This window comes from Dreissena polymorpha, chromosome 4, assembly GCF_020536995.1.
Source record: "Dreissena polymorpha isolate Duluth1 chromosome 4, UMN_Dpol_1.0, whole genome shotgun sequence".
Lineage (NCBI taxonomy): Eukaryota > Metazoa > Mollusca > Bivalvia > Myida > Dreissenidae > Dreissena > Dreissena polymorpha.
In genome coordinates, this window is record NC_068358.1 from 83,260,356 (window position 1) to 83,285,905 (window position 25,550).

At 39.3% G+C, this 25,550-nt stretch overlaps 1 protein-coding gene across 1 annotated transcript in view; it reads right to left on the bottom strand.

Annotated features, from left to right (window-relative positions):
* Positions 1-2,568: 2,568 nt before the first annotated feature.
* The window catches only part of LOC127877639 (phosphatidylinositol 3-kinase catalytic subunit type 3-like), a 37,995-nt gene continuing 15,013 nt past the window's right edge, over positions 2,569-25,550 (bottom strand). Inside the window, exons 9-19 of the mRNA XM_052423718.1 lie at positions 25,089-25,267; positions 24,459-24,738; positions 23,207-23,323; positions 15,129-15,266; positions 14,453-14,581; positions 11,350-11,419; positions 10,621-10,845; positions 9,773-9,941; positions 5,883-5,973; positions 4,394-4,519; positions 2,569-3,390 (exon numbers count right to left, since the gene is read on the bottom strand). Coding sequence (XP_052279678.1) covers positions 3,376-3,390; positions 4,394-4,519; positions 5,883-5,973; positions 9,773-9,941; positions 10,621-10,845; positions 11,350-11,419; positions 14,453-14,581; positions 15,129-15,266; positions 23,207-23,323; positions 24,459-24,738; positions 25,089-25,267 — 1,539 coding nt within the window. The 3' untranslated portion in view covers positions 2,569-3,375. The remainder of the gene's footprint in view (positions 3,391-4,393; positions 4,520-5,882; positions 5,974-9,772; positions 9,942-10,620; positions 10,846-11,349; positions 11,420-14,452; positions 14,582-15,128; positions 15,267-23,206; positions 23,324-24,458; positions 24,739-25,088; positions 25,268-25,550) is intronic.

Consider the following 25,550-nt stretch of genomic DNA (forward strand, 5'->3'; position numbering starts at 1 on the left):
TGGTTTGATCACAAGGCGTTGAAGGTGGTTTGATCACAAGGTGTTGAAGGTGGTTTGATCACAATGTATTGAAGGTGGTTTGATAACAAGGTGATGAAGGTGGTAAGATCACAAGGTGCTGAAGGTGGTTTGATCACTAGGTGCTGAATGTTGTTTGATCACAAGGTACTGAGGGTGGTTAGATCACATGGTGCTGAAGATGGTTTGATCACAAGGTGCTGAAGGTGGTTTGATCACAAGGTGTTGAAGGTGGTTTGATCACAATGTATTGAAGGTGGTTTGATAACAAGGTGATGAAGGTGGTAAGATCACAAGGTGCTGAAGGTGGTAAGATCAAAAGATGCTGAAGGTGGTTAGATCACAAGGTGCAGAAGGTGGTTAGATCACAAGGTATTGAATGTGGTTTGATCACAAGGTGCTGAATGTGGTTAGATCACAAGTTGCTGAATGTGGTTTGATTACAAGGTGCTGAATGTGGTTTGATCACAAGTTGCTGAATGTGGTTAGATCACAAGGTGTTGAATGTGGTTTGGTCACAAGGTGCAGAAGGTGGTTACATCACAAGATGCTGAAGGTGGTTAGATCACAAGGTGCTGAATGTGGTTTGATTACAAGGTGCTGAATGTGGTTTGATTACAAGGTGCTGAAGGTGGTTTGATCACAAGGTGATGAATGTGGTTTGATCACAAGGTGATGAATGTGGTTAGATCACAAGGTACTGAGGGTGGTTAGATCACAAGGTGCTGAAGGTGGTTTGATCACAAGGTGTTGAAGGTGGTTTGATCACAAGGTGTTTTAGGTAGTTTGATCACAAGGTGTTGAAGGTGGTTTGATCACAATGTATTGAAGGTGGTTTGATAACAAGGTGATGAAGGTGGTAAGATCACAAGGTGCTGAAGGTGGTTTGATCACAAGGTGTTGATGGTGGTTAGATCAAAAGGTGCTGAAGGCGGTTAGATCACAAGGTACTGAGGATGGTTAGATCACAAGATGCTGAAAGTGGTTAGATCACAATGTGTTGAAGATGGTTTGATCACAAGATGCTGAAGGTGGTTAGATCACAAGGTGCTGAAGGTCGTTTGATCACAAGATGCTGAAGGTGGTTAGATCATAAGGTGCTGAAGGTGGTTTGATCACAAGGTGCTGAAGGGGGTTAGATCACAATGTGTTAAAGGTGGTTTGATCACAAGATGCTGAAGATGGTGAGATCACAATATGCTGAAGGTGGTTTGATCACAAGGTGTTGAAGGTGGTTTGATCACAAGATGCTGAAGGTGGTTAGATCACAAGGTGCTGAAGGTGGTTTGATCACAAGATGCTGAAGGTGGTTAGATCACAAGATGCTGAATGTGGTTAGATCACAAGGTGCTGAAGGTGGTTTGATCACAAGATGCTGAAGGTGGTTTGATCACAAGGTGCTGAAGGTGGTTTGATCACAAGATGCTGAAGGTGGTTTGATCACAAGGTGTTGAAGGTGGTTTGATCACAAGATGCTGAAGGTGGTTAGATCACAAGGTGCTGAAGGTGAGGTGGTTAGATCACAAGGGGCTAAAGGTGGTTAGATCACAAGATGCTGAAGGTGGTTTGATCACAAGGCGTTGAAGGTGGTTTGATCACAAACTGCTGAAGATGAGTTTTGTGATAACCTTTTGTACTTTATCCATGGTCAAAATTTTCCATTCTAACACTGAAATCATTTGTCATTTTGACATCTCAGCCTTATTTTAAACTAGGTCATATAGAGTCAAAAACTCAGTGGAGGTTAAGAAATAGCTTGTGAACACTCTGGGGGTCACATTAATTGCCCAATATTCATGAAACATGGTCAGAATGTTCTGGAAATGATGTTTTAGCAAAGTTTGAAAGTGGACTATATAGGTAAAATACATAGCCATAACCTTAGTTTCATGTCAATATTATTTGCATTTTTTATTTAAATATCTTATACTAATATAGTGGCCTGAGGTTCTAATGGCCATATGTTTATACAATATTCATCATAATTTTGAATATTTAAGAAATAGAAAACCTCACTGAGGGCCCTATGGCAGAATAGTGACCCGCCAGGCAGCCCCAAATAGTATATGGACCGAAGCTGAAGGCTGAGGTCCGTATACTATTTGGGGCTGCCTGGCTGGTCACTATTCTGCCATAGGGCCCTCAGTGAGGTTTTCTATTTCTTATATTATACCAAACATAATAAAAATTAATAACACAAGATAAATTCCATAAATATTTATCAGTTACTATTAAGTGCGCGAGTTGTCTCCCTGCGAAAGTTGGACACGGAAAAATTTGGTTCTTTATACAAAATTCATTTTTATTGTAAAGCATTTTACATATTGAGAAACATCTTGTATAAAGGCAACTGCTTATATCACAGAAAACATGTTGCAAAACATTGATCCCAAATATAGCATTTAATTTTTGTATTTTTTAAGATGATATTAATAATAAAAACACACACTCGTGACCTGCCAAAACGAATCCTTACAATTAAGAATATTTACGGCATTATTGTTGTGCGCGAGTTGTCTCCCTGCAAAAGTAGGACTCGGAAAAATTCGCTTCTATACACAACATTCATTTTTATTGTAAATAATTTCACATATTGAGATACATTTTATATAGAAATAAATGCTTTTATTACACACAACATGTTTCTTAACATTGATCATAAATTTAGCATTTAATTTCTGTATTTTTCAAAATGTGATTAATAATACAAGACACACGCTTGTGACCTGCCAAACGAATCGTTTACCCTAACTATATAAAGCAGAAATCTCTTCGTTGTAAAACTTGCACAAATGTTCCAAATAAACATTCTAGCGGTCAGTATTACATGGGCGCGCATCTTTACAGGGCACTATTCAAAATAGCGCCCGCTGACTATGCACGCGCATCTTTACAGGGCACTATTCAAATGACGGACCTGTGAAGTTTATATACGCAAAGAAGAAACAAATTTATGTGAGGTATAATATTAACAATTAAGATGTGTCCAATTCTTAAAAACAATCCAACAACTGTTGACCACTTCTACATACAGGTACCATATTAATAATTTAATGTTGATTCTAAATGAATAAAAACATCAACAGTTTTAATCAGTATTATTTATATATATGTATCTTAGTATAGACACATCAATAAGAAGTTTTACTGTACATGTTTTTTTGTTAATATGTTCAAAAGACTGACATGCAGTCAAAAAGTATTTTTGTCACTGTCACTATAAAATGCACTTTAAAATATCTTTAAAATGATCACAGTAGAATAGGGTCAAGCTCCCATGACCTTGGTAGACCTGTCCTTGACCCCTACATCGCATGGTCTATTGCACTGGCCCAAACCTTCCTTGAAGCCCCTTCTCTATTTCCTCCAATACTGTAACAGAGAACAAACAGTCATGCTATCAGTGATGATTTGATTATTACAACCATTGAGACGCCTTTGAAGACATCTACATCTACGTTTATCCTGTTTTATTTCACTATTAAGTAAGTAGCAAACAAGAAACCGTCGGAGACAGGTGATGCTCCCCAAAGGTTTTTTTTGTCACAATATTGCACTATATATTCAGATAAAAGGAAACGTCTTGAGGGCACAGTAGTTGGGGGCACAATAATTTTTTTATAAAAAATTTCAAATGGCCATAACTCAGTGAAAAATCATCCGACCAGAACCCGCTGATAATATGCACATCTCCTCTTGGTAGTGAAGCTTCCCATAAAGTTTCATTGAATTCCGGTCATTAGTTGCTGAGAAATAGCCCGGACAAAAATTGTGTACGGACGGATGGACACACACACGCACAGACAGACGAGGCGGCGACTATATGCTTCCCCCAAAATAAATTTTGGGGGAGCATAAAAATATTCTTCCCCTATGAAAAACATTCCTCTGGTAATTATGGCCATTTCGAATTCTTTATTGATTAACAGTGTGGCCAAAAGAAGGCATTTTTATATTACTTTTTTTTATTGACAAGTGACTTTAGTGATTAATACACCTTCAATGTACAAAATAAAACAACTTTTTGTTTGTTTAGCATGATTGTTTGCTGTTTTAACGATATTTCAGTCATTTTGTGACTCACACTTTTCCTGTGATATCAGGGTTACCACTACTAATTGAACATACTCATGCCAATAACAGACAACTGCCCTACTTGAATCAGAGGTATGGGGAGAATTGCTGCAGAAAGGATTTCATGACCGATCTCAACAAGTGTAATTGGCCCCACCATGGATTGAACCAAAAAATCCTTATAATTTTGGTCTAACACCATTCCAACTAAGCTAGCTGGCTTGTCTGCTTTTTGCTATTTTTCTTGACTGAAAACAGACTATTAGCAAAGTAAGCAGAGTAAAAGCGCATGCCCTCTGACCTGAGCAAACTTGTGGAACTGCTCCACAACTGCAGGCATGATGGCCGACACACTCTCATCTATAAGAGACTGTAGGAAGGACACAGCCTCCTCGTCCGTCAGGTGTAGCACAAACTTGTCCTGTACCTAAGGACACACAGAACTTGTTACCAATTTATTACAGAGCAGATAAACATGTATTCATGATTAAATTACTCATGTAACAATGAATTCCATGTCAATTCCAAGACATTGTTATGACACAGATAAGTTTTTCTATGACCCTGTGATGTCCATACATTCTTAACTCACTAGCACAAATACTTGTTTTTCATTCTTTGCAAGCAATAATAACAGGACAGGTTAAAGTAAATTGTTATATATATCTTTGATACCCTAGAACTGATTTCCAGCCTGCATGACATAAAAGACTTCATGGGCGTTTTAAAATACAATTAAATCCAAATTTAAGACTTCACTTTGTTGATTTTTATTACACTTTATAACAACCAAATGTGTTGAATTGATATCCCGCAGAGAATAAAAAATATCGTATCATGATATAGCCTTAAAAAGCTTCAAAAGTTACATCATACCATAACAACAAAGAGAAAAAACTCTTCTTTAAGAAAGAGTTGTGTTATGGTTCTTGTGCAAAGCACTTCTCCTCATGGATATTTAGACACCTATGTGGCAATCTTATATAATACCTGAGATATATGGCTTGAAAAGTAACATCATACAAAAACAACAAAGGGCAATAACTATTTTTTAAGAAAGTGTAGGACTATGTTTTATTTGCATGTCACTTCTCCTTTATGATATCAATACACCCATTTTGAGAGACTAATACAGTTTCTGAGATAAAGCCATGAAAAGTTTGTGAAAGATAGACAACGCCCAAACTATATCCCATGCCTTCTGCAGGGGAATAAAATAGTTGATGATTTATCAATGACTGAATCAAAACTATTTAGAATAAATTATTTTCCAGACAGCACATTTTCAAGATGTGTACACACCCTGTGTAGAAACATGATATACACAGTGAATTGTGAGCACATTTATTTTTAGTTGACCCCATTGTTATGGGCTCCGATTACAATACCGTATCTCCTTACTAGCAGCTAATGCTATACAGGTTAAAAAATTGTTTATGACCCAAAATTATTACAAGACTATTTGGGCGAAAATATTTTGAGTAAAAAAAGTTTAAGTATGTGCTGCTGAGTGTTGCAATATTTTAAGTATACAATCATACTAAATTAAAAACATTCCATAACGATTTTTCTAATATCTTATAACCAGTTATACAATTTTTCTGAAACTGTGTAGATATAGGTAACTTGAGATTTAGAGCAACAATTACATAACAACATATTATTTGAAATTCAATTTGTTGGCAATCAATTTTATTTCAAGCTAACAGATCTCATTCAAGCAGCATGGCTCCAGCCATTGCAAATAAAGTAACTGGCATGGTGCGAAGGATGTGATTGCACCATGCTACCTTTTTGACTGTCTTGTCCGGTTCCAGGGCAATGTCAGGAATGTTGGCATCCACCATCAGAGAGAACAGGTTCAGGATCAAGTTGGCAGACCTATCAAAACATCAACAAGATACATTTAACATTCATCAGTAATAAATCTTAAATGATCCCCATGTCGGACTTCTCATTACGCTAAATACACTGATACAAAGTACAATAAGGTAGTCCACATTTTGTACCATTAAATCTCTAATAAATTGAATCTTTGAAAGATCTAAAGTTTGTACCATAACAGTGGATCACTAGCTGAACATGCCTGTGTTTTTGTGTTGTTGTTTTTTCATGAAATTAAATTCTTTTTATCGATGGTACCTTAAGCTTTTTACATAAAGTTTGCTTGACTAAGGAGAATTTCGGTTTGCTTGCTTGAGGTTTACAGTGAAAAATAGCTTACAACTCTAGGGTTACATTGACTGTTACATCTATATTGGTCAAATTACTGAACATACAGATATAATTATATTGTTAAATAAAAGTAGCTTTTAATATTAAAATATGTTTGAAAACCTTTTTGATTGCCCAGTGCCAAACAGTGTTCACATTTTGATTCTGTTGTCTTGTCTTTAAAATAAAGCATTAATGTCCCAGTCTGCCTATATTGCCTAGGAACACAGTCAACTGGAACTGGGCTGTGTTTTAGAACACTTTCTGGCAAAATTGTAAGACCACTCATCACTAGGCCCATCAAACATTCATATGTAAAAACCACAGGTGGAAGTAACGTACCCTGGATAGTATTTTTTTGTTATTTATTTTTTAAGAGCCCAATATATTCAAATAAATACATAAAATCATGTTTAGTGAGAAAAAAATTGACAAAGAACCGTGAAAAAAAATCCCCACCCTCTGATATTGGAATCATAACAAGGTCATTAACTAGAATTTATCATAGACCTGTCTTCGCGGGCCGCAAAAATGTCAAAAGTAGCTTTAATCAAAAGCATCCATTGATCCTCCTATGGGCAATTGGACAACCTTTAAAAAAAAGTTCACTTTAAAAAAATCTGTCCAGCCGTTAACTCACAGTCGGTCGAAAACCGAGCAATATTTCGAGTCCGTTTGTCAAGCCGAATAAATCTTCTACAGACTTTCAAACAATATTTTTGAGTTTTTGCCCCTTAATCGATAGCTCGCGTCCTATTCCTTTAAAACAACGAGGCGTGTCAAATAATGCATGCACATGCAACCACTTACCCCTAAAAACTTATTCCAATACAATCAGAATGATAAGTTTTTTTCATTTATCTACATTTATTAAAACATCATTGTTGTTGTTGATTGGATATTTATGTGCCTGGCTCTGTCAGTGTTATTCACTGCTAAGCCGGGTTCAAGAGCGATGGCTACTTTCGTTTTCAAGTAAATCAAATTTAGAGTTATAACAGTTGTTGCAAAGAAAATATAACATTTTGGAATAAGTTTTTAGGGGTAAGTGGTTGCATATGCATGCATTATTTGACACGCTTCGTTGTTTCAAAGGAATAGGACGCGAGCTATCAATTAAGGGGCAAACACTCAAAAATATTGTTTGAAAGTCTGTAGAAGATTTATTCGGGTTGACAAACGGACTCGAAATATTGCTCGGTTTTCGACCGACTGTGAGTTAACGGCTGGACAGATATTTTTGAAGTTAACTTTTTTTGAAAGGTTGTCCAATGGCCCATAGGAGGATCAAGGGATGCTATGGATTAAAGCTATTTTTGACATTTTTGCGGCCCGCGAAAACAGGTCTATAATAAAGTCTAGTTAATGACCTTGTTATGATTCCAATATCAGAGGGTGGGGTTTTTTTTTCATGGCTCTTTGTCAATTTTTTTCTCATTAAACATGATGTTATATATTTATTTGAATATATTGGGCTCCTAAAAAATATATATATGAAAAATACTATCCTGGGTACGTTACTTCCACCTGTGGTAAAAACATGAAGAATATTTACAAACTTTCAAATACATGTACATGTATGATGAGAAAGAGAAATCATCTTAAAGTAAAAGGATCACAGCTGCAGTGTACATACCTCCTTTGAGCTAGGAAGGTCGTGAAGCACTCTACATACTTCCTGAGAGCTAGGGAGGTCGTGTAGCACTCTACATACTTCCTGAGAGCTAGGGAGGTCGTGTAGCACTCTACATACTTCCTGAGAGCTAGGGAGGTCGTGTAGCACTCTACATACTTCCTGAGAGCTAGGGAGGTCGTGTAGCACTCTACATACTTCCTGAGAGCTAGGGAGGTCGTGTAGCACTCTACATACTTCCTGAGAGCTAGGGAGGTCGTGTAGCACTCTACATACTTCCTGAGAGCTAGGAAGGCAGTGAAGCAGTCTACATACTTCCTGAGAGCTAGGAAGGTCGTGAAGCACTCTACATACTTCCTGAGAGCTTCAAAGGCAGTGCAGCAGTCTACATACCCCCTGAGAGCTAGGAAGGCAGTGTAGCAGTCTACATTACTCCTGATGACTAGGAAGACAGTGTAGCAGTCTACATACCTCCTGAGAGCTAGGAAGGTTGTGAAGCAGTCGACAATTCCTGAGAGCAAGGAAGGCAGTGAAGCAGTCTACATACCTCCTGAGAGCAAGGAAGGCAGTGTAGCAGTCTACATACCTCCTGAGAGCTAGGAAGGCAGCGTAGCAGTCTACATACCTCCTGAGAGCTATGAAGGTTGTGAAGCAGTCTACATAATTCCTGAGAGCAAGGAAGGCAGTAAAGCAGTCTACATACCTCCTGAGAGCTAAAAAGGCAGTGAAGCAGTCTACATACGTCCTGACAGCTATGAAGGCTGTGAAGCAGTCTACGTACCTCTTGAGAGCATTGAAGGCTGTGAAGCAATCTACATACCTCCTGAGAGCTAGGAAGGCTGTGAAGCAGTCTACATACCTCCTGAGACCTAGGCAGGCTGTGAAGCAGTCTACATACGTCCGGAAAGCCATGAAGGTTGTGAAGCAGTCTAAATACTTCCTGAGAGCTAGGAAGGTCGTAAAGCACTCTACATACCTCCTGAGAGCTAGGAAGGCAGTGAAGCAGTCTTCATACCTCCTGAGAGCTAGGAAGCTTGTGAAGTACTCTACATACCTCCTGAGAGCTAGAAAGCAGTGAAGCAGTCTACATACATCATGAGAGCCATGAAGGCTGTGAAGCAATCTACATACGTCCTGAGAGCAAAGAAGGCAGTGAAGCAGTCTACATACCTCCTGAGAGCAAGGAAGGCAGTGAAGCAGTCTACATACATCCTGAGAGCTAAAAAGGCAGTGAAGCAGTGTTCATACCTCCCGATAGCTAGGAAGGCTGTGAAGTAGTCTACATATCCCCTGAGAGCTAGGAAAGCAGCGAAGCAGTCTACTTACCCCCAGAGAGCTAGAGAGGCTGTGAAGTAGTCTACATACGTCCTGAGAGCTATGAAGGCTGTGAAGAAGTCTACATACCTCCTGAGAGCTTTGAAGGCTGTGAAGTAGTCTACATATACCCTTAAGGCTAGGGAGGCTGTGAAGCAGTATACATACCCCCTGAGAGCTAGGAAAGCAGTGAAGCAGTCTACTTACCCCCAGACAGCTAGGAAGGCTGGGAATCAGTGTACATACCTCCTGAGAGCTAGGAAAGCAGTGAAGCAGTCTTATTACCCCAAGAGAGCTAGGAAGGGTGTAAAACAGTCTACATACCCCCTGAGAGCTAGGAATGGTGTGAAGCAGTCTACATACCTCCTGAGAGCTAGAAAGGCAGTGAAGCATTATACATACCTCTCGAGAGCTAGGAAGGGTTTGAAGCAGTCTACATACCTCCTGAGAGCTAGAAAGGCAGTGAAGCAATCTACACACTTCCTGAAAGCCAGGTAGGCTGTGAAGCAGTCTACATACCTCCTGAGAGCTAGGAAGGCTGTGAAGCAATGCAGCTTGAAGTCCTTGTAGTGGTCTGAGGTCTGGCCCCCCATGGCTTCAACCATCTCCCTACTCAGCTTCATGGGTGGAGGCAGGGGCTTGGGGTCACGACCCAGGATGTACCCAAAGTCTATATGGAACAACTTTCCTGGGGAATACACACATGTTCAGTGTTATTGGCAAGGATTTTAACTAAAGCAAAATCCATGATTGTTTATGCCACAATCTGGCAATTTTCTCAATACATGTTGTTATTGGCTCCTGCAAATTATTATCCTTGAATTAGTTTAATACCAATAATACTAGGGGAAGCTAACTTCATACACATTCTTTTCTTGACTGGTATTTCACTAACATGCCTACAAAGAAATGTTTGCAGAAAATTTTACAAATACAGTCAAAACTGAGAAAAGCAGTCAGTCAAGGGGAAATAACCAAAGAGGCCGTTTTCCACAGGTGACCGTTGTTTTCCTATCAAATTTTTAGATGGTTGGTCAGTTGGTAGTATTGCTTCGTCGTTACCCCACCCAGTCGTTTGCATACAGAGTAAAAAAAAGGCTCATTGCTGATAACTCGGCATAACATAATAAACTTACATTGAATAATACAGAATAATATCTTATAAATTTATTTAATTTCGTAATGTTTTAACCTGACTGTTGTCTGCAGTTGACTGTTATTCTCAAGTTTTCAACTGGTATTCTCAAGTGACCCTTTGGTCAGTTTTAACTGTATGCAGAAACAAAAAACTCTTAGACTCCTGTAAATTTCACTTGAGAATATCCTGCTTGATGACACCATTAAATATGATTGTACAGTTCGGGTACCTGTGCTGGTGAGCAGAAGATTATCAAGATGGCGGTCGCCAACTCCCAGCAGGTAGGTTACAACGCAGTAACTGGCACAGCTCTTGATATAGTTCTCCATGACCTCAGGCTGTATACCATAGGGGGCGCCCTCACAGGGAGCCTGCTTGCGGAAGTAGTTCTGAATGGTCCCCTCATTCTCTAGGACTGCTGCTACTGGCAGGGACTCGATATACTGCACAAAGCCTGCAGTGAGCCATGCGTGAGGTGATGGTTATCAATACAGATATGGGTGAATACTCCGCAACAGATATTTCTAGACTCATTTAAATCTACTTCTTAAGCAAGTGCTTGACTACTTTGATCAGTAATTGTTGTTGATTAAATAGATCTGCTTTTTTATAGTTCCCAAATGTAAGTTCCCCGGTATAACGGAAAAAAATCTAAACATAAGATGGAAACAATATTATATAAACTGGCTACACAAATCAAACACATCATTTCTCTAATCTGAAGTGAATAAACATTGATATTTTGTTGAGACCAACAAATATCCTTACATCCTGTGCTAAAATGTGCTAGAATGTATTACTTGGGGATTTTCTGACAATCCACCTGTCAATTAGTACTTTCTTTAAAATGGTTTTGTTAATTTTTGTACAAACATTATGGTCATCAAGTAATTAAACCTTGCAAAAGTAATATAAAATGCCACTAGAAGATACAACCAGTGTAGACCAGCCTACTCACCATGTTTGGTACTTGTTGCAAGTGTTTTGTATGGAGTGAGCTTCAAATCCAGGTTCTCCTTTCGTAACAGCTGCAACAGACAGTACACTTGATCCTTTCTATTGCACCCAGCATGAACTGCGTCATGGAAAAATGGCTCTTATGCTGTAGGTGGCCAGCATAGCCCCAGACCAGCCAGCACATTTGCGCATTTTGGTCAGAAGCTACCCCGCCCACTAATAAGTCACCTAAAGTTTCGTGGTAGAAATTGGTTGTTTATCACAATCAATTTACCCATGCAAGCAAGTACATTGCATTACCATGGTTATTGGATATTGCCATGAGTAGGAATTATATGAATATGACTACCTGGACTTGGCAAGATAAGAACAAGGCATGTCACAGGATGAGACATATGCCATAGAAGCATGGAAGGTGCCACTGCTATTAAACATACCCCTTAAACATTGTTTGTTTAACAGATATAAAACGAAGGTATGCTTTCATTTACAAAAAAAAACAAGAGATGCGTTTGTCAGAAACACAATGCCCCTTCTTGCGCCGCTTTGAAGCCATACATTTGACCTTTGACCTTGAAGGATGACCTTGACCTTGACCTTTCACCGCTCAAAATGTGCAGCTCCATGAGATACACATGCATGCCAAATATCAAGTTGCTTTCTTCAATATAGCAAAAGTTATTGCAAAACTTTAACCTTGGTTAAAGGTTTGGGACACACACATTCAATGGCTGACACAATGACACAATGACAGACAGACATGCCAAAAAGCAATATACCCCCGATCTTTCAATCCTGGGGCATAAAAACTATTTGAATATGGCATGTCATCTTGAGGCAAGGAGTGTTATGTTATGCGAGGAAAGACATCTTATATCATGGCTGGGAAATGGAAAACCCTATGGAAAGATCGGATCTAGCAGTTCATTGCATAATCTGATTTTGTTTCTAAAGAGATGACAAATTTTAATGGTACTTTAACAGACATTTCTTATTTGTTACACACATGACTAATACTCCAATACAGCTATTTCAGTTATTTTCAAGGGCAAATAACTCAGGAATGTGTTGATTGCTGACCATTGTACATGTCTTGCACATCTACACTTAATTCCTTTCACACATTTAAGTCTTTTAACAATTTGATAAATGTCAGGAGTTTACTCCACAAATTTATATCATTTTCAAATGCCAAACCAACGGACAAACAGACAGACATAGTGACCCCAATATAACCCCTCCCAGCAGGGGTATAACAATCTCTCTGTTCCTCGATCCATGAACATGAATATCTGTAGTATGAGAACCTCCCCCCAACAACAATCCATCTGTTACTCCATCCATGAGCATGAACATCGGTAGCAAATTGTATAAATCTGGATAACTCTTAACCAGCGGATAACTTGTGGTTATCTTATCATAAAATTGAAGATAACCAAAAGTTATCCGCTGGATAAGAGTTATCCAGATTTATACAATTGGCCGCTGTAGTATGAGCCCCCCCCACCCCTCCCAGCAGAGGTACAACAATCCCTCTGTTACCCGATCCAAGAGCATGAACATCTGTAGTATGAGCCCCCCTCCCAGCAGGGGTATAACAATCCCTCTGTTACCCGATCCATGAGCATGAACATCTGTAGTATGAGCCCCCCCCCCCCCAACCCTCCCAGCAGAGGTACAACAATCCCTCTGTTACCCGATCCAAGAGCATGAACATCTGAAGTATGAGCCCCCCTCCCAGCAGGGGTATAACAATCTCTCTGTTACCCGATCCAAGAGCATGAACATCTGTATTATGAGCCCCCCTCCCAGCAGGGGTATAACAATCCCTCTGTTACACGATCCATGAGCATGAACATCTGTAGTATGAGCCCCCCCCCAACCCTCCCAGCAGAGGTACAACAATCCCTCTGTTACCCGATCCAAGAGCATGAACATCTGAAGTATGAGCCCCCCTCCCAGCAGGGGTACAACAATCCCTCTGTTACCCGATCCATGAGCATGAACATCTGCAGTATGAGCCCCCCTCCCAGCAGAGGTACAACAATCTCTCTGTTACCTGATCCAAGAGCATGAACATCTGTAGTATGAGCCCACCTCCCAGCAGGGGTATAACAATCTCTCTGTTACCCGATCCATGAGCATGAACATCTGTAGTATGAGCCCCCCTCCCAGCAGGGGTATAACAATCTCTCTGTTACCCGATCCATGAGCATGAACATCTGCAGTATGAGCCCCCCCCCCTCCCAGCAGGGGTATAACAATCTCTCTGTTACCACATCCATGAGCATGAACATTTGTATTATGAGCCCCCCCCCCCCCTCCCAGCAGGGGTATAACAATCTCTCTGTTACCCCATCCATGAGCATGAACATTTGTATTATGAGCCCCCCCCCTCCCAGCAGGGGTATAACAATCTCTCTGTTACCCCATCCATGAGCATGAACATCTGTATTATGAGCCCCCCTCCCAGCAGGGGTATAACAATCTCTCAGTTACCCGATCCATGAGCATGAACATCTGCAGTATGAGCCCCCCCCCACCCCTCCCAGCAGGGGTATAACAATCTCTCTGTTACCCAATCCAAGAGCATGAACATCTGTATTATGAGCCCCCCTCCCAGCAGGGGTATAACAATCTCTCTGTTACCCGATCCATGAGCATGAACATCTGCAGTATGAGCCCCCCCCCCCACCCCTCCCAGCAGGGGTATAACAATCTCTCTGTTACCCAATCCAAGAGCATGAACATCTGTATTATGAGCCCCCCTCCCAGCAGGGGTATAACAATCTCTCTGTTCCTCGATCCATGAACATGAACATCTGCAGTATGAGCCCCCCCACCCCTCCCAGCAGGGGTACAACAATCCCTCTGTTACCCGATCTAAGAGCATGAACATCTGTAGTATGAGCCCCCCCCCCCCCCCCAGCAGGGGTATAACAATCTCTATGTTACCCGATCCATGAGCATGAACATCTGCAGTATGAGCCCCCCCCACCCCTCCCAGCAGAGGAACAGCAATCCCTCTGTTACCCGATCCAAGAGCATGAACATCTGAAGTATGAGCCCCCCTCCCAGCAGGGGTATAACAATCTCTCTGTTACCCGATCCATGAGCATGAACATCTGTAGTATAAGCTGATCCTGGCGCAGATCATCTCCATGCTTGAAGATAGTCACATACTGTTTGGCGTCTGTCGTGTGGAATGTCAGGCGGCATGGCATTAGGTTGCTCTGCAGTACAAATATTTCGCATACATAATATTCCACTGTGCTTCTGACACAAACAAACTTTAATTCTGGAAAAAATCTGAGCTTAAGTTGTGTGCATAAAATGTCATCCCAGATTAGCCTGTGAAGTCCAAAAAGGATAATCAGGGACCAAACTTTCCGGTGAACTTTGATTTTATTTCAAAGATACTTCCTTTAAACAAAAAGCCCATACAAGAAAGCACATTAAGTGCAGTTTCCAATAATGACACTCAAATGTAGTGAAGGGATTCATAATTGGGAATATCCCATAAATTTTCTATGGCAGAAAAGATTCGACTCAGTATCTGAAAGTGTATATACAGATAAATATATACAAACTAATTTATTTTGATAAATGTTGAGGTCACCTGGGTTAAGGTCAAGGGCACAAGATCTTGTAAGGAAAAAACAATGTATAAGACCAACACATACAAGCAAATAATTAGAATTGACTTGTATACCAAACATTTATGGGTTATTAATATTATGTTTAATCATATTGACACTATGATGCAAGTGCGCCACACACCTTGAACAATGTGGCACTCTTGGGATCGATGCCTTTGACCTTGATATCTGGGTCAAGGGGCAGAGGGAGGGGATCGAAATTGGAGAAGTCGATCTTGCAAACATCCTGGTCCTGAAGTAGGGCTTGCAGCTTCTCAATCTGAAATGGCAGCCAATGGGCATAATTATCTCGTTGAAAAGGCATAGGACAGACATAACGACACAACTTTTTTTTGTAACCCTTGGGGTCAAATTTGACCCTGCCCCGGGGGTCACAAAATTGAAAATTTGCTTATATAAGGCCTTTTTTGTGAAAACTTTCAAAATCTTCTTGCCCATAACCATTGGGCCTAGGGCTATCAAATTTGGTATGTAGAGACATCTTACAGTCTCTACCAAGTTTGTTTCAAATTATGCCCCTGGGGTCAAGTTTGACCCTGCCCTGAGGGTCACAAAATTGAACATGTGCTTATATAAGGCCTTTTTTGTGAAAACTTAAAAAACTTCTTGTCCATAACTGTATGTCATACGGCTACCAAATTTGGTATGTAGTGACATGTATAGTTCTCTTCTTAGTTTGTTCAAATTATGCCCCTGGGGTCAAATTTGAAACTACCCCGGGGGTCACAAAATTTAATATATGCTTATGAAGGGCTTATATTGTGAAAACTTTAGAAATCTTCTTGTCCATAACCATTGGGTCTAGGGCTATCAAATTTGGTATGTAGTGACATCTTACAGTCCTCTACCAAGTTTGTTCAAATTATGCCCCTGGGGTCAAGTTTGATCCTGCCCCTAGGGTCACAAAATTGAACATATGCTTATATAAGTCCTATTTTGTGAAAATTTCAAAAATCTACTTGTTCATAACCATCCGGCCTAGGGCTATTAAATTTGGCATGTAGTGACATCTAATAGTTCTCTACTAAATTTGTTCAAATTTTATCCCTGGGGTCAAATTTGACCCTGTCTCGGGGGTCACAAAATTGAACATATGCTTATATAACGCCTATTTTGTGCAAACTTTAAAATAATTCTTGTTCATAACCATTAGGCCTAGGGCTACACAATTTGGTATGTAGTGACATTGTATAGTCCTCTACTTAGTTTGTTCAAATCATGCCCCAGGGGTCAAATTTTACCCTGCCCTGGGGGCCACAAAATCGATTATATGCTTATATAGTGCCTATTTTGTCAATTTGTTTAAAAATCTTCTTGTCCTTAACCATAAGTCACAGGGCTACCAAATTTGGTATGTAGTGACATCTAATAATTATCTACCAAGTTTGTTCAAATTATGCCCCTTCAGTCAAATTTTGGGGGGAAGGGGGGACACAAAACTGAAAAACTGAACATACGCTTAAATGGGGCCTATTTTGTGAAAACTTAAAAAAAACTTCTTGTCCATAACCAATGGGCATAGGGCTACCAAATTTGGTATGTAGTGACATCTTATAAACCTCTACCAAATTTGTTCAAATAATGCCTCTGGGGTCAACTTTGACCATGCCCCGGGGGGTCACAAAATAACGCTTATAAAGCGCCTATTTTGTGAAATCTTTAAAAATCTTCTTGTCGAAAACCATTCGGACTATGGCTACCAAATTTGGTATGCAGTAACATCTTATAGTCCTCTACTAAGTTTGTTCAAATTATGCCCTTTGGGTTAAATTTGACCTTGACCCTCGAGTCACAAAATTGAACATTATATACGCTTATATCTTGCTTATTTTGTGAAAACTTTAAAAATATTCTTGTCCTCAACTCTAGGACCTAGGGCACACATTTTGTATGTAGTGAGATATAGTAGTGCTCTACAAAGTTTGCTCAAATTATGCCCCTGGGGTTAAATTTGACCCAGTCCAGGGGGTCACAAAAGTGTACATGTGCTTAATAGGGCCTATATTTAAGTATATGCACATGCGGAGAATATTTGTTTCAGCCTTTTTTACAGTAGTGGTGCGATACAGGGCCATCATGTTTCAATTGTGAATGTGGGTTCTTACACAAGGAAAACATACAATTAATTTACAAAACAATATAGCTCGTATGAATATTCAGGAGCGCAATCGCGCACATTGCATTTTACAGGCTACCTTTCCCACTTCCTAAAGCGTCCGATCGTCACGGATGAATGATTTTATCGTTAGATTGCAGTCAAATGATCACATGTGCAATTGTAAATAATAATTTTTATTAATTACTGAGATATGTAAGATTAAAAGTGTTGCGTTAGAAAAATCACCAAGTGTAGTAAAAGGCGATATACATTTTATTCCAATTTAATTTCAATTTCATAATTCTAGGTAAGTTTCTACAAATGAAAAAAATAACATTAATTAAAGAAAAACAATATGGCTCGTATAAACATACAGAAGCGAAACGGCTCAATCGCGTGTTTCAAGCCAGTCAGTTATTAATACGTGTAAGTTTATGCGTTTTACTTTTCACATTGTTATTATTTTAAGTTGTACGAGTTTGCGAATTTGACTTTTGAAGTGACCTATTTAATTTGTTAAGTTTTATATTTTGTTGTTTTTCAATTTCAATTAAATTGTCAGGAATAATCAGATATGTGTTGAATTATTCTTGGTCCAAATTTCAACACAAGCCGTTCAAATTTAAGGGAGCTATATTGATCTGATTAAGTGATGCGTTAGAAAGGTCTCTAAGTGTATGTGAACAGTATGTAATGATCTCAGAGCATAATTATACATATGTTATAAAAAAATTAGAGCTTTGTCACAGACGTGACGAATACCCCCACATGCCGCATTGACACATAATGTTTTGCATGTCGTCTTCACAAAAAACAGCGGACACCATGCTCAATTTTTTAAATGCACTCAGTGACCCTTTGACCTAGTTTTTGACCCAGAAAGGCCCATGTTCTAAATTGGCCTAAAGAACATCTCCATAAAACTTCTGACCAAGTTTGGTGAAGATCGGATGTAAACTACTTGAATTAGAGAGTGGACATCATGCTGAATGTTAAAAAACGCACTAAGTGACCCCGTGACCTAGTTTTAGGCCCGGAATGGCCCATGTTCAAACTTGTCCTAGAGATCGTTTAGATAAAACTTGTGACCAAGTTTGGTGAGGATTGGATGAAAACTACTTGAATTAGAGAGCAGACAACATTGTGATGTTTAAAACGCCCTAAGTGACCCCGTGACCTTGTCTTTGACCCGGCATGACCCATATTCAAACTTGCTCTAGACATTATCAAGATACAACTTCTGACCAATTTTGGTGAAGATTGGATAAAAACTACTTGACTTAGAGAGCGGACAACATGGTGAGGTTTAAAACACACTAAGTGACCCCGTGACCTAGTTTTTGACCCAGCATGGCCCATGTTCGAACTTGATCTACACATCATCTAGTTACAACTTCTGACCAAGTGTGGTGAAGATCGGATTTAAACTATTTGAAATAGAGAGCGGACACCATGCTCAATGTGTAAAACGTACTAAGTGACCCCGTGACCTAGTTTTTGACCCTGCAAGGCCCATGTTCGAACTTGGCCTTAACACCCCAGGAAACCCGATACCTTGCGGGTCGTGTAATACCATAGGGGACAGTGCTGTGCATTTTGGCATGAACTTACATAGGGTAAGTAAATTGGAAACATTAAATTTTTCAAAGTCCAATTTGAAACAACTGTGTATTAACATTGATAACAAAGGTATTGGCCTACATGTAGAAAAAATCATGACAAATTTTCTTTAACAAATGAGCGAAATATGGCTCCCTGAAGTAGAAGATCGGGCAAAACGGGCAATGTTCAGTCATTTAGGGGAGAAAAAAACTGCTTTAATTTGCAAGCCACTTCCATTATTAAAGAATTTATACAAACTTTCACATGTTTGCCATAACCTCTCAGCATGGTTTTTTCCAGAAAACTATTTATTGTGGAGAAATTTGCGTTTTTAATGACCATGTTGGGAAATCATTGATACCATCTGGGGAAGACCAGGAAACCATATGTGGGCAGTGACTTTATCATTCTTTTTCGTAACAAAAACCCTAATTTTCAGCCATTTTAGTGCAATTTCTTTGCTTTGTAGAGGCCTATAGTGTAAGTAAGTAAGTGTTTGTGGGTACATATGCATACAAATGTACTTTTAATGCTTTTTAATACATTCAATGATATTATTTGGCTTTCATCCAACATCATTTCAGAAACGTGAATCCTTTGTCTTATATATAATGTGGTTATTCAATGTCCACTTTAGATATGTATCACAATGCTAGTGTTGCCCCCCCCCCCCCCCACCCCCTCAAACACACACAATATTTTACCGCCACAAAGTCTGTTTGGGGGGCTATATAGCTACTATATAGGAATCAGTTTGTCCCAACCGTCCCCATTCCACTATGTTACGTCCGTCCCGATTTTTTGTTTGTTTGTCCGCCCGATTTATTTTCATGAAATAAATGTTGAACAAATGAACATACAACATTCAAACTTCATATGTTGATGCAACCTTATTAGCTTTATATATACATCCCACCGTCTTTTAGGTCACTAGGTCATAGGTCACTTAAATCTCTTATAGAAAACTTCATCATAGACTGTATAATGGAAGTGCTTCCACCTACAGCCTTCAAAATTTATATATTGATGCACCTCAATGAGTTGTACAGGTCAAATCCAGTGTCAAATCACAAGGTCAAATGTCAATGTCACTTCAACCTCTAATAAAAAACCTTCATGTTGTCTTCAGAACAAAAATGCTTCCATCTGCAATCTTCAGACTTCCTATGTAGATACACCTGACCTAAAGGAGTTTCACATTATCACACTACATTATTTGGCCATTAGGTCAAAGGTCACTGTGTTCTCTGATAAAGAAACATTACATTGGCCCTTCCTGGGTTCTAAAAACCCTTATATGTAGATGCATCAATGAATTTTGCGCAACACATACCGTTAAGATCACAGGTTGAATGGAATATAAATTATTAAAAATGCATACTGTAATAAGTGAGTATAGGTAAAATGTCTTCAACATTCAAACATATTATATCAACATGAGAGCTATTGTTGCTCTAAAATCTATAATTGTCATTGCACAAAATCAAAGACTGCTTGTGATTGTAAATTTGTTACAGCAACTAGCTGTAATATGAGCTTTTATTAGTCCCATTTTGGTTGGCAACTTGCATTATTACATCTGCAAGTGGGATAGACAGGAAATGTTACTTAAATACGCTTAACAGTAAAATCACAGAAAACTTAAGGCAATCTAAACAAAATTAAGCGCAAGTTTAGCGACTTACTTCAAATGAGTTTTTCTCATTATGATACTTGCCGAATTAGCACCAAAAGTTTCAGAACACGCCACATAAATATTTTACATAAAAAACCCATATGCACTTATTAAGACATCATTTTTACATGTATGCACCTAACCAATTTATGTATGAGACAAATCAGTCAAGTCTTTCTTTATATTTTCCAAACGAGTGTTGGTAAAAAGAAATAAAACTCGAGAATGTTGAAAAGGCACTATTGATCATATATAAGGAATTAAAAGTACAATTGAATGCATATGGGCCAACAAACACTTACTGTAGGCCTATAAAAAGCAAAGAAATTGCAACAAAATGGCTGAAAAAGATTCATAAAGTCACTGCCCACATATGGTTTCCTGGTCTTCCCCAGATGGTATCAATGTTTTCCCAACATGGTCATTAAAAACGCAAATTTCTCCACGATTAATAGTTTTCTGGAGAAACCCTGCTGAGAGGTTATGGCAGACATGTGAAAGTTTGTATAAATCCTTTAATTATTGTAGTGGCTTGCAAATTAAAGCATTTTTTCTCCACTAAATGCCTGAACATGGCCCGTTTTGCCCGATCTACTAATTCAGGGAGCCACATTTCGCTCATTTTGTAAGAAAATTTGTCAGGATTTTTTCCTACATGTAGGCCAATACCTTTGTTATCAATGTTAATACACACTTGTTTCAAATTGGACTTTGAAAAATTAAATTTTTCCAATTTACTTACCCTATGTTAGTTCATGCCAAAATGCACAGCACTGTCCCCAATTGTATAACATGACCCGCAAGGTATTGGGTTTCCTAGGGTGCTTAAGATCATCTAGATACAACTTCTGACCAAGTTTGGTGAAGATCAGATGAAAACTACTTGAATTAGAGAGCGGACAACATTGTGATGTTTAAAACGCCCTAAGTGACCCCGTGACCTTGTTTTTGACCCGGCATGACCCATATTTAAACTTGAACTAGACATTATCAAGATACAACTTCTGACCAATTTTGGATGAAGATTGGATAAAAACTACTTGAATTAGAGAGCGGACAACATGGTGAGGTTTAAAACACACTAAGCGACCCCGTGACCTAGTTTTTGACCCGGCATGGCCCATGTTTGAACTTGACCTACACATAATCTAGCAACAACTTTTGACCCAGTGTGGTGAAGATCGGATTTCAACTACTTGAAATAGAGAGCGGACACCATGCTCAATGTGTAAAACGTTCTTAGTGACCCCGTGACCTAGTTTTTGACCCGGCAAGGCCCATGTTCGAACTTGGCCTAGACATCATCTAGACACAACTTCTGACCAAGTTTGGTGAAGATCAGATGAAAACTACTTGAAATAGAGAGCGGACAACATGCTGAATGTTTAAAACGCACTAAGTGACCCCGTGACCTAGTTTTTGACCCGACAAGGCCCATGTTCGAACTTGGCCTACACATCATGTAGATACAACTTCTGACCAAGTTTGGTGAAGATCGGATGAAAACTACTTGAAATGGAGAGCGGACACTTAATACGGACAGACAGACAGACAAGCTCACTCCTATATACCCCCCTAAACTTCGTTTGTGGGGGTATAATTATAATGCAGATATTTTCCATTACACATAATTATCAAATTATTCAGAAGTAAACAACTGAATTTTCCTTATGTTTGCAATGTACATCTATTAATGTTCATATAAACAAGTTGAAATAGCATAAATAGTATGCCACATAAACTTTATAGAATTCTTGTCAATTTATAATAGAAATTTATAATTTTTATAGAATGATAAGCTGCTATATACATGTATATTTAGTACTGTCATGATTGTAACCCAAACTTTTCTAGCAAGGAAATTTCATGGAAAAAACATTAATGTTTACACCAAAGACTTCACCTTTGTAATTCACATAACAAATGTTCACATAATATACATACCGGTTAACTATATTACTCATCAGTAAATTAAAAAAGAATTTTTTCAAGAATCAACTTTACAGGAATTATCAACATGAGTATCCAGCATAATATTTGCTAGCGGAGTGTTGAACTGGGCTTAAATTATATCATTAAATGAATTAATGAGATGTAGTCTCCTGTGGTTGATACATATTAAATACACATTAAATACCAAACTGTCTCAACTTAAAGATCAACATGAATTTTCCATATATAACACCTGGGTTCATTTATTATCGCCAAGCAGGCTGTTGTCAGCCTGACAGGGGAGTGTGCTTTATGACCATAGAACAGTTAACACTAATTAGTTCTGCTGATAAACCGATGGCTAAAATCTAGCCATACTGGGAGTAACTTGGTAAGGGTGAAGATATAATATGAGCAAATCTTCTGATCAAGTTTCATGATGATCAGACAATAAATGTGGCCTCTAGAGTGTTAACAAGGTTTTACTTCAGCCATATAAGGAAAAATGCCCCGCCCCCTGGTGACCATGTTTTTCAACCAACCGGAACCATCATTTTCAAACTCGTCCAAGATATAATTGGAACAATCAAATTACATGAAAATCTGACAATAAATGTGACCTCTTAAGTATTAAAAAATGTTAACGCAGCACGACGCACAAAGCACAACAGACAAAAGGCAATCACAAAAGCTCACCATGAGCATATTGTGCTCAGGTGAGCTAAAAATATATCAAGCTTGAAATGACAGAATACAATATAAAATGGTATTTTGAAGAAGAAAAACACTAGATCTATATAAAAGATTTTATCTTTTTTTTTAAACAAATACATGAAATAAGCATCTTAAGCTAGTTATTCTTTACATATTTTTTTTAATACAGCCTTGTTACCTTCTTCTTCCTGTTACCGCTCTCGCGTGTGATGATCTTGACCAGGTTTACCAGCTTCTCCATGAATATGTGCTGACGTATCAGCATCGAGCGCCGTTGTCTACACTCCAGACCTCCCTAGAATAGGTAAGATATTTGTCACAACATGCAATTTGAAACCTTAACATAAAATAATTAAATGTATTGTTTAACAGTAAAAAGTGTGTGCCAGAAAATTATATTTGCATATAAAAATGAAAAATGTCAAAGTCTAAAAAGTGTGATATTGCGCCATTTAACTGTACAGTAAACACAGCACCCTTTTTGACTCTTATAATACATCATTACATGTATACACTGCCCTTTTGTCTAGAACACTACCCACTGCCTCTTTAACAAGCCCACTGCACACTTCCCTTTGTGTCTAGAACACTACCCACTGCCTCTTAAACAACACCACTGCACACTGCCCTTTGTGTCTAGAACACTACCCACTGCCTCTTAAACAACCCCACTGCACACTACCCTTTGTGTCTAGAACACTACCCACTGCCTCTTTAACAACTCAACTGCACACTGCCCTTTGTGTCTAGAACACTACCCACTGCTTCTTAAACAACCCCATTGCACACTGCCCTTTGTGTATAGAACACTACCCACTGCCTCTTATTAAACAACCCCACTGCACACTGCCCTTTGTGTCTAGAACACTACCCACTGCTTCTTAAACAACCCCAATTCACACCGCCATTTGTGTCTAGAACACTACCAACTGCTTCTTAAACAACCCCACTGCACACTCCCCTTTGTGTATACATGTAGAACACTACCCACTGCTTCTTAAACAACCCCACTGCACACTGCCCTTTGTGTCAAGAACACTACCCACTGCTTCTTAAACAACCCCACTGCACACTGCCCTTTGTGTCTAGAACACTACCCACTGCCTCTTTAACAACCCTACTGCACACTTCCCTTTGTATCTAAAACACTACCCACTGCCTCTTTAACAACCCCACTGCACACTGCCCTTTGTGTCTAGAACACTACCCACTGCCTCTTAAACAACCCCACTGCACAATGCGCTTTGTGTCTAGAACACTACCCACTGCCTCTTTAACAACCTCACTGCACACTCCGTCCATCCCTAGGCACCTTGACAAGCTCACTGCTGAATCTTTTGAAGACGATGTAGTACATCTCCTTGGTCTTACCTTGACAAGCTCACTGCTGAATCTCTTGAAGAAGACATAGTACATCTCCTGGGTCTTACCTTGACAAGCTCACTGCTAAATCTCTTGAAGACAACATAGTACATCTCCTTGGTAGCGGTCTCCTTCTCATTCTCGTGGTCTTCACTCTCAACCATCAGGTACCAGTAGAAGTAGTTGGCCAGGCTGAGGTTGTGGCTGGCTCGTGAGATCAGGAATGTTGCAAGGTCCACCTCATTTTCAAGTCTTGTTTCGGTGGTTTCCTGCGACTGTGGCGATGTGCCAAGGGCCTCTAGGAGGGAGTCGTGGGAGGACGTGCGTGACATCACTGGCAGGGGATACCTTAAAAAGACGGAGAGCTTAATACAACATATATATATAACAAAGGCAAGATTTCGCATCTTGTGAGCAGATATGGCCTTAACTGTAAAGAGAATCACATTGTCTTTACCGGTAATTGGTTTGGTTTACTTCCAACTATCACATCATACATATTCAATTAATTGTATATTCAGTTATTGTAATGCAAATTATGATACCTTTAAACATCCTTCATAGGGAAATACTTTTATCTCATAACAAAGAAATTAAAAGACATTTTAATGCAGACTCACTGACTAGTGATCATCATTATCGCCAGGTCTCTCTGTACCAGCAATCACACTAGCACATTTCCCCCACATGCCCCCTACCTGTCCTTGTCATGTTGCTGTGAATCGTCCTGGGATACCGAGTCTCGATGTGGCGTACTTAGCTGGGACATAGAGGCCCGGCGTGGCGTACTAGGGGCCGCCTCAGCGTCCCTTTTGATCTCCTCAAAGTTCTCGTACTTCAAAGCCTGCACAAGCTGCAGCAGATACAGCAACAGGTCCTAAAACATGGTGCACCAAGAACTGAGGTAACAGAAGAATAAGCAAAGTCTGATATTTACTGGGGCCAACAGAAGGGTGAGAATAATCTGATTTTTATTGTGGACAAATACAGTCTGCATCAGAAGGGTTAGAAAAATATGATTTTCATTGTGTACAAGAATTGGTGGAAACAGAAGGGATGGAGAAATCTGATACTCAGTTAAACACATGTTTCTGACAACATTAGTTTTTATCTGTATAATAATACGACCTTAAAGAACCTCTGGTAAATCTTGCAAATAC